The sequence below is a fragment of the Fusarium fujikuroi genome, chromosome FFUJ_chr11, assembly GCF_900079805.1.
Source record: "Fusarium fujikuroi IMI 58289 draft genome, chromosome FFUJ_chr11".
In the NCBI taxonomy this organism is placed as follows: domain Eukaryota; kingdom Fungi; phylum Ascomycota; class Sordariomycetes; order Hypocreales; family Nectriaceae; genus Fusarium; species Fusarium fujikuroi.
This window is the reverse complement of record NC_036632.1, coordinates 1,829,637-1,843,764: the sequence shown is the minus strand read 5'-3', so window position 1 is coordinate 1,843,764 and position 14,128 is coordinate 1,829,637. Positions and strand designations below refer to the sequence as shown.

Below are 14,128 nucleotides of genomic sequence, written 5' to 3'. Positions count from 1 at the left end.
TGACCAAAGGTATATCTTTCATGTCTCCTATTTCCGAATCCGACTCTTATAACAGCAAACTCATATCGGTCCATGTTCTAAGTTCTCACTGCTGATGATAGCTTTCGAGGCCCATCCTATCGTGCCACCGCCAGGAGTCATGTTTTTGTTGATGAGAATGACACTATCGGTATTGTTTCTCAGGCCGCGTCTGATATTCTTTACGACCCCACCTTGCTTGAGAAACGTCTAGTGTCACAGCTGCGAGATACCTAGATCACCCGTCTTGGTTCGATAATGAGTCTTGAGAACCTCTGCGACAGCCTGTCCGAGACACCAGGTCACCGAATACATCAATTGTTGAAGGCTGTCACGAATGAGCCTTCTCACTGTCCCCTGATCGTCGAGTGTCCCGATGCCTGCGAGATATGGCCTGAAATCAACCTGACCAGAGATCCATGCTGCAAGAAGTGATCCGTCGAGGGTCTTGTCAAGTCGGATCGTCCTCTTTTTGGCCAGTGCTTCTGATGAATCCTGAGCACAGGCCGCGTGGTAAATAGGAAGAGATTCGTCGGAACTGGAAGAGCTCACTACCCTATGGATTGATGATATGCTCCAGATGGCTAATGTTGACAGCAGAATGGCCATGACTTCGTGATGTCCATACGTCCGAGTGCTGCGGACGGAACTATACACCTTTGCAGCGTGAACAAGACAGAGCCTACTGCCGGCCATATCTTCGGAGAGCCAGTCACGAATGTGTTTCTCTGCCTTCTTCTGTTGGGCAACTGTCGTACGCCAACCGGAGAAGGCAAAGAGTTGCCTGGGGGGTAATTTTGTGAAAAGGCTCAGTGTATGGTTATGCTGGAATATCAGCTGGTCAAGGGATCCGTTGGACTGCAGGTGAGCCTCATCGGGCCGTACCATACTCAGATAATTGTATTTTGCCTCTGAATCTATTTCGTCGCGATAGATTGCAAATGTTAGTATCAGGGCACCGAATCGACCTAATCCAGGCGAGGTTGTCTTATTGTCATATAGATACTGCAGGCTTTTTCGGATAGTTGTCATAAGACTCTCTCCTAAAGGTAAGCGTTAACAACAAACAAAGGTTACTTCTAGGAAAATTTCCTTACTCGGTTCTTGCGTCATATTACTATGCCACAACTCTTCGGTGTCGGCATTCCACAGATTCTCGGAGCATGGCATTGGTAAGTGGATAGAATCAATGTCAATGAGAGCGGGCAAATCGAAAAGGGCACTAAATTGGAAGTCCAGAAGCTGTTCCCTGGTCAATAAGGTGTAACAAGCCCAGCCAATTCATAGAGGATCAAAACAAGAAAGAACAGATAAAACTAAACCAAGACTGATATTTGGGATTGTCTTGTGATAAACTTACGAGGCAACAGTACACCATCCTGCTGGTGCTTTCCTCCGCGACCCAAGCTTTCCAGCTCTTGTTGGGGCTGCTATTCCCGGTCGCTTCTTTCTCTGATGAACTCGTGTCACCGCCGTGGCGAGGCTCAAAGTCTGAGTGGGAATTTGCCTTTCTACACATGGTGGCGATAAGACATGCAGTACTCTCCGCATAATCGGAAAACTTTTGATGTTTTGAAAACATCATCCCTACCTGACTCAGGATTGCAGCTTGAGCTAAGGGCAAGTTATGAATCACACATTCATCATAATCCACATGAAGCTGCAGGGATCAGCACCTTGAGCACAGTGGTGGGATTTGGTACCTACAATTCGAATAATTGACCTTCGAAGTGATTCTTGTAGTAAGAATAGAATTTGCGGCGACGAAGCAAGAGAAAACCGACAGCCGGTGGTTGCAACAGCGAGAACTAGGAGCCAACTTGACTCGTTGGAGCCTGGATCGAATGAGGGCTTATGCAGCATCGGGAAGCCAGGATGAAAATATTCGAAATAGGACTGGACAAAGGCGTTCAACACAGTTGACGATGGGAACTCTGTTTGTGTAAATGGCTGGCTTGTACTACTGTCGCCATTTAGTTCCTCAAATTTGGTGCGGATGATTTTGTAAACATCCATCGAGATACGAGGCACATGCCCAAAGTCCTCAGCGTCGCAAATGTCGTTCTCTGCGGTCCATGCCAAATGAGGCTCAAGAATAGATGGGCAGTTAATGGAAGGCTTGTCAGAAGCACCTGGTCCGCAAGATGTCGAAACTTCTTCAGGCAAACCACTCTCTAAAACGCACGTTGTGAGTATAGAGGATAGTTCTAGTAATGGTAGTGGGTTCAACTCACCTGAATTTTCAAGAAACTGGGGCAAGTCGATTCGAGGAATTGGATCCGTCGGACAAGGGTTCGGGATGAGAAGGTGATCCCAAGAGGCATCATTCTTATCAGAACGTTCGGGTGCTCCGACTTCTCCGACTCTGATATTAAATGGCCATGGCACGTTTACGAACGAGATGTCTTGCAATATGTCCTGGAATACGGAGTCGCTTGTAAGCCATGCCTCTGGGTTCCATTCAGGTAGCGGGGGGATCGGTTCAAAACTCGACTCAATTGCCTTGAAGATGATTATAGCGTCAGCGCCCAGTTGATCAGAATCTGACAAGGTAACAGAGGTTCATGACAGCGACGCACCTCGATACTTTGTTGATTGCTTGAAAGGACCTCCACATCGGCATTCACCACTGGATGCTCTTGGTTTACAGACTCCGAGCCTGAAACAGTGTGCGGGGAGGTGTCACCAATGAGAGTGTTCTGATGCCTCTCGTTGGGTAGATAAACACATGCTTGTTTCTTAGCTGTGCACCGGCGGCACGGGAACTTTCCGTCGCACTTCTGCTTGGAATGACGGCAAGAACTGCAAGCCCGAGCGGCATATCGCCCCCCACGGGGGGGAGGGTCAGCTGGCGCTTCTGAGCTTGTGGAAGCATCAGAATCGTTCAAGGCGTGGCGCTTCAGAGAATCTCTAACATTTCATTAGTCGGTCAGACATGGTCGAGTTGCGAGGGCAACCCATGTCAATCCCCTGAGAATACAGGCACGCGAAGGATATTCAGAATACTCCTCACCTCCTTGAGAACTGTGCATGGCAGATCGCGCACTGGAAAGGCCGCAAGCCGAGATGACGTAACAGATGTCGATTAAGATGCTCTGCTCGCTGGAACCGGGTGTTGCAAACGGTACATGTTAGAGACATTTAGGCGAAACCCTTTTTGGTTCGGTAGATGAGCCGGCAAAGAAGGGACCGGTGAAGCTACTGACTGGCTGGGCGGGTACCGATGTTGGCGATGGAGCCGAGAGGAAAGCTATTTCGTGTCCACTCAGATCGGAATGTTAGTGAAGCTGTACGGAGTAGATGTGTAATGTTCGTCTGGAGGTTGATGTTAGTTGTCGGAATTTGCGGGGGAGGACGGTATTTGTACTGGTGGTCTTTCTTCCCCACACGCTAGAGACTAGCTTGGCTTAGTTCATTCGGCTTGTTTAGTCACACATCGGCCCCATAACGGCAGTCCTATCCATGGCCAAGTGGTGGATCTCACGGCGCGCCAGCCAGATATCACTTATATTTAGCCATGGCTTACGTTGACGTACAAATAAGTGCGATTCCACTGTATAGTATCCTTTGTCGTCATCGGCATCCTTCTACGTTTTGCTTCCATCCTTCTTCCGTCTTGTGACCGTCTTAACCTCATTTATTCACACAAACTTCTAAATTATCCCAGTCCATTGCCCATTAAGATGGCACAGACTGCCCAGAGCTTCTCCAAGTTAGGCCGTCTCACAGCCACTGAATCAAATTGGGACATAATTACCATTGGCTCCGGTCACAATGGACTTTTAGCTGCCGCCTACATGGCAGTCGCCGGCCAAAAGGTCCTCGTTCTCGAGCGCGCAAGCTATCCTGGTGGCGGTGTTGCCAGCCTTCACATGGCCGAGGAGGGCTATGTCAGTGAGCGTCACAGTGCCATCCACCAGATGATTCTGGGCAATCCACTCATCGCAAAGGACGAGCTTGGTCTCTTATCCAAGTATGGCCTCAAATACTTGCCCCTCGATCCGTGCTATGCAATCATCATGCAGGACAAAGTGCTTCCGTTGTATCAGGATCGTGCCCGGTCAAAAGCGTCCATCGCGAGATTTTCAAAAGAGGACGCGCAAACTTACGATCGATTCATGGACATAGCCGTTCGCATCGCTGATGCGCTTCTGCCGAGCATGTTCGAGCCACCTACTGATACTGTGCTCCAAGACTGCCAAGACAAGGAGGTCCTTGCTGAGATTGGATTCGCCTCCGAGGCCTGTTCCATAGATGTCATCGACAAGTGGTTCACCCACAAGTCGCTGAGGGTCGCCCTTCTTCGGTTTGTAACCGAGATCCAACTAGCACATCCTAAGACCAAAGGCACAGGGCTGATGGGCTATCTTGCTTTCGGCCTGATGGAGAAGTACGGTCTCGCAGTCCCTGAGGGTGGCGGCACAGCCTTTACTCAATCTGTCATCCGCTGCATTGAGGCCCATGGTGGAGAAGTCCGTCTCAACACCGAAGTCACCAAAGTCGTTAGTGAGGACGGCCGCGCTGTAGGTGTCTGCACTCGAGCTGGAGAGATAAAGGCGAAGAGGGCAGTTATTGGCATGATTCACCCTCACTTGCTTGGCCAGCTTGTCGATGGAATCGATCCCGCCATTACTGCTGCTGCCAAAGCAACTCGGTCTTCGGAGTTCACCCTGTTCGTTATCCATGCAGCTCTTGATCGCCCTCTACGTTTCAAAGCGGGAGAAGAGGCCAACGGTACAGTCATGAACACAGTCTGTCCCGGTAACATGGAGGATCTCATAAAGAGCTACGACGATATGGCTGAAGGAAAGATCCCTGAAAAGTTCATGATTGGCCTCTCGTGTACAAGCGAACGTGATTCTACGCGTGCTCCTCCCGGGAAGTCTCTGCTGCACTGCGTGGTTATGCTCAAATCCGAGATCGCCGGCGTTGGGTGGAATAATTGGGACTCTATCAAAGATGATCTTTGCCACAGAGTCTTCGCGTATGCTTCTGAGTATCTCGAGGATTTCACTCCTGACATGATCCGCTCCTATGAGGTTGTCACTCCTCCAGACCACGTTTCTGATACACCTAGTTTCCAGAGGGGTGATATTTGTGGTATTTCTATGGCTGCGGATCAAATGGGTGTCAACCGTCCCACGCCTGCTCTTGCACAATATCGTGTTCCTGGTGTGAGAGGTCTCTATCTCGCTGGTCCTTTTATGCACCCTGGTGGAGGTGTTTGGGGTGGTGGCCGACCTGTTGCTATCAGAATGATGCAGGATTTTGGGATTGACTTTGATAAAGTTATCAATGCCGGATTGTCCTCACACCTCTGAACAAAGAGTGCACATATGGGGTCTGAGGGGAGGGGCTGTAGAACTTTAGTAGTTTAGTATAGTATACTTATCCTTGTTGCTGCCCACAATTTGGATGAAATCAAACAGGCTACCAGAAGATTCAATCAAATATGCTCAAGTCTTATATTAAACATGGTGATGAGATGCTTTTTACCCTTCGTGATGCTAAGGGAGCAACGGAGCTCTCTGTAGACATAGCTTTAGTATATGGGTTGTTGACTGGAGAGGGAGTGTCGGATGCCTTTAGGGAACCTTGGCAATCAATAGCTATCTTCCCAGGTAAGAAAAAGTGGAAATGACACGTACTGATACGGAGTTAACATATCGAAGACGATGCAGAGGAGGAGAGACATTTACACAGATCGTACATTCATTACTATTCAAGATTTCCTTACTAAGGACCTGATTCAAACGATCCGTAAGGCGCACTTGATACACACTCGATTCGGCGCGGAGTGACTTCTATCGGTGCAAAATCTAGGTTAAGTACTACAGATTGAAAACGCGCCGCTTGTTCTGTCAAAGTGGCAGAAAACCCGGTACACTAAAATTGACCTAAAATGCCCAATATGTTAGTAACTTTTTTCTAAACTTAGCACCACAAGTTTGTCTGGATCGTTTATGCGCCGTACCGATCGATTGGATCAGGGCCTTATTAACTCACTAGTTCAAACAGAACCCCCATCTTCCCTGTCAATAAGATACCTCGCATACTTTACAACCGATTTCCCCTCCCCTGGGCGCTGATCCATAAACTCAAACAATCCGGTCCAGGCCATAAGCTCATGCAACTTCTTGAATCCATACGTGCGAACATCAAAGTCAGGATGCCATCTGTTCATGAGCGTTCCAATAGCCGCAAGACCAGCCCAGCCGTCTTCATCGGTTTTCGCCTCAACTGCTTCGCGAAGCCATTCTATGACTTGATCATCTACGAGTCGCTGTTCAGGTTCCAAGTCACCTGGTTCTGGGGATGATACTCGACGTTTGGTTCGTGCCGGACTGTCGGATTCGGAATCGAGTCTCTTTCGCTTGCCGCTTGTTGTGCTATTCCAAGCTGGTCCCGCCGACGATTCACCATTGGACTTCGCCCGCTGTTCAGTGTGATCCTTCTGGAAATCGACCCTTTCAGGAAGACGCGCGATTTGTCCACGATTTGATGGAGACGGTTGCTCAGGAAGCAAGCCTCTTGCAGGCGCAGGCGGGTCCATCAAAGGACCCTTACCCTTGGTAAATGCGGAGATTGGAGCATGGCCGCGCGGAGGCCCCCCATTGAGTGGGTTAGCAGTTGATGGTCCTGCAACACCAGCCGTAATCGACCGAGTCCCAGATCTCGGCACAAGATTCTCAACGTAAATGAACTTATCACACGCCGTGACAAAAGGTTTAGGCGTCTTCCGCTCTCCACACCCATAAACCACCAATCCCGACTCTCTGATCCTCGACGCAAGACGCGTAAAGTCGCTGTCGCTCGACACGATGCAGAAACCGTCGAATTTGTTCGAGTATAGCAGATCCATAGCGTCAATGATCATAGCTGAGTCTGTGGCGTTCTTTCCGTGGGTATATGCAAACTGTTGCATAGGATGGATGGAGTTGTGGAGGAGTTGGGGTTTCCAGCCGTTTAATTGATTGCTGGTCCAATCGCCGTACGCGCGCTTGACGAAAGTGGTGCCGTATTTTGCGAACTCAGCGAGGACGAAGGCTATCATGGCGGCGCTGGCGTTGTCTGCGTCGATGAGGACGGCCAGCTTGGCTGCTGGGGCTATGGAAGCCATGCTTTGAAGCTGAGAATCGGTCATGGATATCGTAATGGATGATCTGGTGATGGATGATCTAGACATGTCAGCGAAGGCTGTCTCAACCATATTTCGTGCGACTCACTCGGTTTAAATAAAATATTTAAACTTTTATTGTGTATGTTCTTGTTCAGCCCAAGCTTCTGTTCAGAGAGTGTTCATGCTTAGGTACGGAGACACGCGATCCAAAAAGCGGGGTTGTTGTGGTCACGTTACAACATGGTTTCAAGCACATTTTTGGTGACTCACTCGGACTACCTTAAATAGAGATATTTCGCTTATGAATGTATCGTTCATATGTTTATCTTATTCATTCGAACTAGATACTGATACTCGCCGTGCTCTTTCGTTGATCTGTCCAAAGCCTCTGTTCAGAGACACGCCATTCCCAAAAGCGGGGTTGTTATGGTCGACGCGTTACCGTGGCCTCTGGAGTCGGGGGTCAAGAAAACAGTTACAGAAGGCCAAATCGATATCTATGCCAAAATTCATCTCTTAGTAGGCCGACCCTATACTGTATAGTACTGTAGTTAATATTCCTTATAATTTAATATAAGCGAGATAAATATAGGTCTAACTAATTATAGCCCTTTACTTAAAAGGGTTATATAGCTTTACGTAACTTTATAATAGTTATCATTAATCTTAAGTTTAGCTTTATTTTTATTCCCTAAATCTATTATACCTTATAAGGTAAGAAATCCCTACTTTTAGCATATTATATCTACCTGCAATTGCCTTTTATAACCTAATATATACCTTATTAAATTTATATACTCTAGAGCTTTATTTTTATTTTACTTTAAAGTAATTTAAAGTATATTCTTTTTTTAATTTTATACCTAAAGTTAGACTATTAAGGCGCTAGGCTTTAGCCTATATTAACCCTTCTTTTACCTTACCTTTATATTCTTTTATACCCTTATATTATATTAATTAAGGTTATATAATTAAGGGCTTTATTTTTATATCTCTTTTATCTTTTATTTTTTATATTTTAGTATACTATATAAGTAATTTAAGGCTAATATTTAATTAGAGGACCTATTTAGATATTATAAAGACCTATATAATTCTATAATATTATACCTTTCTATAAAACTGTAAAGGCTAAGAGGGAGTGCTTAGCCTATAAAGCTAAAGAAGCCTATCTTATAAAAGAGGTTAAAGCTAAGTATATTACTACAGAGAAGGCTAAAGCTAAGTATATTACTACTAAGAAGACTAAAGCTAATTATATTACTACTAAGAAAGCTAAAGAGAAATATATTGCCTTTAAGAAGAAGCTTAAAGCTAACTGTATTACTACTTAAAAGAAAAAGGCTAAAAAAGCCTATATTACTGCTAAAAAGTTTAAAGTAAAGTATACTAAATTAAAGCAGCATTATAATAAGCTTATAGAAATACTTACTTATATTAAGAAGAAAATAGATAATAAAGCTCTTAAAAAGGATTATATTATTAAGAAGGAGTAACTTAAATATTAGCTATATATCTTTAAATATAATAATAATAAAGACTATAGAGCTATAAAGAAAGCTCTATAATATAACTTTAGTAACTATACTTTTAAGCATTTAGCTAAAAAGGTTAATAGGATTTTTACCCTTACCTTTAACTATAAGGCTAAATGCCTTTCTATAAACCTATAATTAACTATTTAGGCATATATAAATATATTAAAGAATTATTTCTATAAAGGCTTTATATATATAAAGTTTAATAAAAATAAAGTAAAATATTTAATTACTTTTTATTTTATATTATATTATATTAATTTATATAGCTTCTTAAAGAGCCTAACTTACTCTTTTTATATAAAAAGAAAGGTAAGAACCTTAAGGCTAAGTATATACTTAAATTTTTATTATAAAATGCCAATACTATACTTTACTATCTATATAGATTTATAATACCTAAATCGCTTTTATATAATAAGTATATATTTAGTAATAATACTTTTACCTATTACTATATTATAGCTCTATTTAAGGGCTGTATTAATTACCTTTAGAACTATTTAGAATTAAACTGCAGCTATATTAGAGGTATATACTTATAGTGCCTTATATATCTCTATACTGATTTATTTAATAGTAACTCTTAAGAAGCATAAGGCTATATTTAATACTATTTCTATTATTAATAGTAGTAATAGCTCTTTATCTAATAGTAAAGAGGACTTTATAGATATATTAAAGGACTTTACTAAAAAAAAGTGTTATAAACTCTCTTAATTTTTCTATAAGGTTACTAACTACAAAAAGAAAAAGAAGAAGTCTAAAGGTAAGGGCAAGTTTAAATCTAAGAAGGTAAAGGGCAGTAAATAAGGTATTTTAATTCTATATATAACTATTTAAAACAGTACTAACTTCTTCTAGCTACCTGTAATTAGTTTTTAGGTTTTTATTTTTATAAGGATATGGCTTATAGGTTATAAATTATAACTAGCATTATAGGTATATAGAATATTATAGAGCATTATAGGCTACTATAGATAACTATAGGGTATATAAAGTATTATAATATTTAGTAATAAAAGTTTAATATTTTTATTAACTTACTTTATTAATTAATTATATCTTTAAATTATATCTATAATAGATATATATATAGATCTTATAGTACCTTATAGCACCTTATAATACCTTATAGTTCCTTATTATAAGTAATTTTAAATATTTTTCTTAGTATTATTAACTATAGTTAGTATAGTATACTTATATACTATATCTTAGGGCTATATACTATAGCATAAGGCTATATATTATTCTTTACAGTCTTATCTTAAGCCCCTTAATATAAATTTATTTTCTTATATTATATTAATCTTTCTTTTAACCTTATAATAAGCTTTAAAAGGCGCCTCCCTATTAACCTTAATGCTTTCTATATTTAAATTAAATAATAGAAGTATTATAACTAAATAACTGCAGATAATATTATATAGCATATTTTAATTAAATTTAATATTTCTATTTCTTATAGAGTATTATATTAATATTTTTAGACTTGGCAGTTAGATTAGATAATATCTAATATAATCTAGGCCTAAATAGAAGATATTAAGGCATTATGAAATTATATTAAAGAGCTTTTCTTTAAAAATGTTCTTAAGGATAAAAATATCCTTTTCTAGTTATAAAAAGAAGGCTTTATAGTAACTAATAGGGGGCTAATTAAAATATAATAAAGCCTTAGCCTTTTATAGCATTAGACCCTTAAGCAGAAAAAGGAGTAACTTATTAAATTGCACTATTTCTTTAAGAATAATGCCTTACTAAATATTAAGCTATAGTTATTTAGTTAAATATATCTCTATACTTATATTTAGTAAAAACAGCTATCCTTAAGTTAATAGGCACTATATAAAGCATTTTATGACTTTATGCCTATAAATATAACCGATTAATAGAATATAATGTAATACTATTAAACTAGATAGATAGCACCTAGGCCTGACTTTATTTAGTTAATTAATACTTATAATAAGTTAAAGGCATAAAGGATTAAAATATATATATTAATTAATGCATACTTACAGTATATTATATAGCTGTATATTAGTATATTAGCTAATACATTATGAAGTATACTTAAGTAATACCTTTATATTCTAGAGAATTAAGAGAGTATACCTCTTATTATTTAATTAAATTATAATAATAAGACTCTTATAATAGCTAGGGCTTATTTTTACCTTTTACAAGCATAAAGCTCCCTATAGGCTACTATAGCTTAGTAGATATAATTCTATAATTATTAAATATATAGTAAAAGCATATATAATAAAAAGATTAAGAGTTAATAGTACTGATTTAGTAATAGTTAAGTAAGGCATTGGCGCGTATATATATATATATATATATATATATATATATACTAACTGCTTATAGAAGTATTTTAGAAGAATTATAGCTAATAGGCATTTCTCTACTAATTCTATTCTGGATTAAATTGTTATTTTATATCTTTTTATACTAATTATATATATAGAACTCTCTAAATTTATATATATATAGAATTTGCATTATATTTGCAAATAGCATAATAGGCTATATATTCTTTTTAATTAGCCTTAAGTTTTATATTATTAGCTAGAGATCTGCAAAATAAGGAGTTATACTTATTTAATACTATTTAATTAATTATAGCCTCTTAAGGAGCTTTTTAAATATAATAATATTAATCTTGATATATATTTGCCTTAAAATATAATTACAGTATATAAAAAGATTCTTAAAGGGCAGATCTTTCCCTAAGATATCCCTAAAAACCTAAAGCTCTCTATATACTTATATCTATAGGTATAATTAAAAGCATATATATTTAGCAGGAAATAGCTAGCTATTAGTCTTTTAGAAATACCTATAGGTAGGATTAATTGCATACAGTCTTATTTAGCTGTATATAATATTAATATATAGTTACTTAATTAAGAGACTTAAGGTAATATTAATTAAAATAAGATTAATTATAGGGTTAAGAGCTAGCCTTATATTATTCTTTAAACCTTTATAGTAGGGCCTTTAATTATAAAGGGCGCCCTTTAGCTTTTTCCTAATTTTATTCCTCCTTATCCTCCTTACCCCCTTAATCCTTATCTAATATTATAGATTAAAGAAATGCCTTAAATACATCTAAATCTTTATATTATCTCTCTTCTTTACCTTTTATCTTCTTAGCTTTAACCTTAACCTTAATTTTAGCTTTAATATTATTCTCTTTCCTTTTATTTTATATAGATTCCTTTTTATTCTTTATCTTCCTTTTAATCTTTATTGTATACTTTAAAGTAGGTATTTTAGTTTCTGCCTACTTAATTATCTGCTTATTAGGCTATAGGGTATTACTATCTTCTAAATTATCTTATATATTAAAGTATAAAAGTATAAAAGAAACTAGAGCTTTAGCCTTTATAGGGAATATAATACTTACTGCCTTAAAAAAGTCCTTTAGCTATAAGGTCTTATAAATAGTATCTCTATATATAATAGGTCTATTTAAATATATATTAGTAATATAGCTACTAATAAGCTTTTACTTTATTAATAAGAACTCTTTATAGTAGCTTAATATAATAAAATAAACTATTTTATTATAAGATAAAAATATAAAGCCTAGTAGGGCTATAATCTTGCTTTTAATGTTTTTACTTTTAACTCCTTTATTATATTTTAGTATAGAAATACCTAAAATAATTTCCTTAAGGTATCTTAAAGCAATATAGAATATAGCCTTTAGTTTAATAGTAATTATATTCTTATAGCTTATTACTGTAATATTATACTACTGGCTTTTAGTAGCTATATTAATAGTATTAATATATATAATAGGGATTAGTTATATTTATTTAGTTTAAATTATTATTAAACTAGGCCTAGAAAGGCTACTTACAGTAAGGTTAATAACCTTAATAGCTTTAATAAGTAGTTATTAATAGAATAGGTAAAAACTAGCTTCTTTAAGGGCCTTTAATTCTATATAAAGTTTATTATAGCTGCGGCCAGTTTTAAGGCAGAATTTAGTATAATCTATAATAATAAAAGTAAAAGTGGATAATTTAGCTTTAAATAGTATATTATAGGCTTATATAGGTATATACAAAAGAGAGGGCTATAGCCCTTAATATAGGCCTTAGTCTATAGTGCTGCATTATAGCAATAATATTTAATATAATAATATTATATTGCCTAGAAGCCTAAAGGGGCCTTTAGTGCTATATTAGGGTGGATAGAGTAAAAAAAATCCCTCAAGATGAATTTTAGCACAGATATCGATTTGGCCTTCCGTAACAGTAAACCTTACTGTAGGATGCGAAAATAAACTCAGCAAAAAGTTATCCTAAACTTATGCTACATTACTCAAGTCCTTTTGTCACTTAGGATCAACGTCCTGTGTTTTCTTTCCTCCCCTTTGCGTGGTACCCAATCACAGGCCACCAACGCTGGCCCTGCCAAATGTTGAGGGGGATGTGTGTGTATTGACTGTGGCTAGGTAATCATCGTGAAAGATTCAGGGTAAAAGATTATATTGAGGGAAAAAATACTGTGTTCTCATTCGTTACCTGTGTTTGCAGCCTAAAGGTTAACCTTATAGGCGGCAGTTATCCCCTAGTCTGATTCCTCTTCAGCAGCGACATACTCTTCCACCAATCTCGCCTCCCTCCGCTCACGAATCTCACGCAATGACGACTCAGCCGAAAGCCAACCAACAACAAGCATGCTCTTCATAACCCAAGATCTGCGAAACGTCTCAGCCGTATACCAATCCCGCTTTCTACTGTGCAGCTCCGGCACCCAGGGAAAGTTGGACGTGATGTGCATCTGCAGCAGCGCGGGGTACATCTCCAGCTGAACCATGGCTTCTCTGGTCGCAACTTCGTACCAGCGGTAACTACCAAACGCGAAACCGAGAGATGATCCAATGAGAAAGGGGACACCGGCTGTCCCCCAGATCATGCTGCCGACCATGCCGCTTGAGACGCCGGCCACTGTTGCGGTTGAGATGCCGGATACTAAGCTGCGGAGCATGCTGCACCCAATGAGTTGACGGATGATTGATGAATTCCGGGGGAACTTACAATAATCCAGGGCCGCTGTGCAAGGAACAACCAGTCAGTTCAATGCTGCGTTTCAATGCCATGGCGGCTTACCTGACGACTCCCCAGCCACTCAGGAGGCTGATGAGCGGGAAGCTGTCAAATCTATCTGACATTTCGAAGAATGGTAGCAAAAATTTGTAAAAGTTACAGCGATCGAGAGGGTTGAGCACGTCTGCTAACGTTGAGATGAGAGAGCAGCTGGGGATCTCAAGGGAGGACCACCAGAGAGGGGAACGCGATCCATTAGCTGCAGCCACTTGGGGCTGATCATGTCACGCCAAACTCTAAAATCGATAATCTGATCTAAAAAGGTACTAGTTGATAACACATTATCATGAAATCTGTTTTATCAGATATTATCTTCA

At 39.2% G+C, this 14,128-nt stretch overlaps 4 protein-coding genes; 1 reads left to right on the top strand and 3 right to left on the bottom strand.

Moving 5' to 3' along the window:
- Nucleotides 1-234: 234 nt before the first annotated feature.
- On the bottom strand, nt 235-3,159 carry FFUJ_11933 (uncharacterized protein; the record flags this gene model as incomplete). XM_023570888.1 has 7 exons in its annotated part: nt 235-1,061; nt 1,116-1,260; nt 1,379-1,678; nt 1,726-2,192; nt 2,253-2,520; nt 2,598-2,928; nt 3,032-3,159. 7 exons carry the CDS (start codon nt 3,157-3,159, stop codon nt 235-237), a joined length of 2,466 nt encoding a protein of 821 aa, XP_023437933.1.
- Nucleotides 3,160-3,701: 542 nt separating this feature from the next.
- FFUJ_11932 (uncharacterized protein) lies at nt 3,702-5,339 on the top strand (the record flags this gene model as incomplete). Its single annotated transcript, XM_023570887.1, has 1 exon — nt 3,702-5,339. One exon carries the CDS (start codon nt 3,702-3,704, stop codon nt 5,337-5,339), a length of 1,638 nt encoding a protein of 545 aa, XP_023437932.1.
- A 689-nt stretch (nt 5,340-6,028) lies between these two features.
- FFUJ_11931 (uncharacterized protein) lies at nt 6,029-7,228 on the bottom strand (the record flags this gene model as incomplete). The annotated part of the gene is made up of 1 exon (XM_023570886.1): nt 6,029-7,228. One exon carries the CDS (start codon nt 7,226-7,228, stop codon nt 6,029-6,031), a length of 1,200 nt encoding a protein of 399 aa, XP_023437931.1.
- A 6,044-nt stretch (nt 7,229-13,272) lies between these two features.
- On the bottom strand, nt 13,273-13,876 carry FFUJ_11930 (uncharacterized protein; the record flags this gene model as incomplete). XM_023570884.1 has 3 exons in its annotated part: nt 13,273-13,693; nt 13,743-13,757; nt 13,815-13,876. 3 exons carry the CDS (start codon nt 13,874-13,876, stop codon nt 13,273-13,275), a joined length of 498 nt encoding a protein of 165 aa, XP_023438118.1.
- Nucleotides 13,877-14,128: the final 252 nt, after the last annotated feature.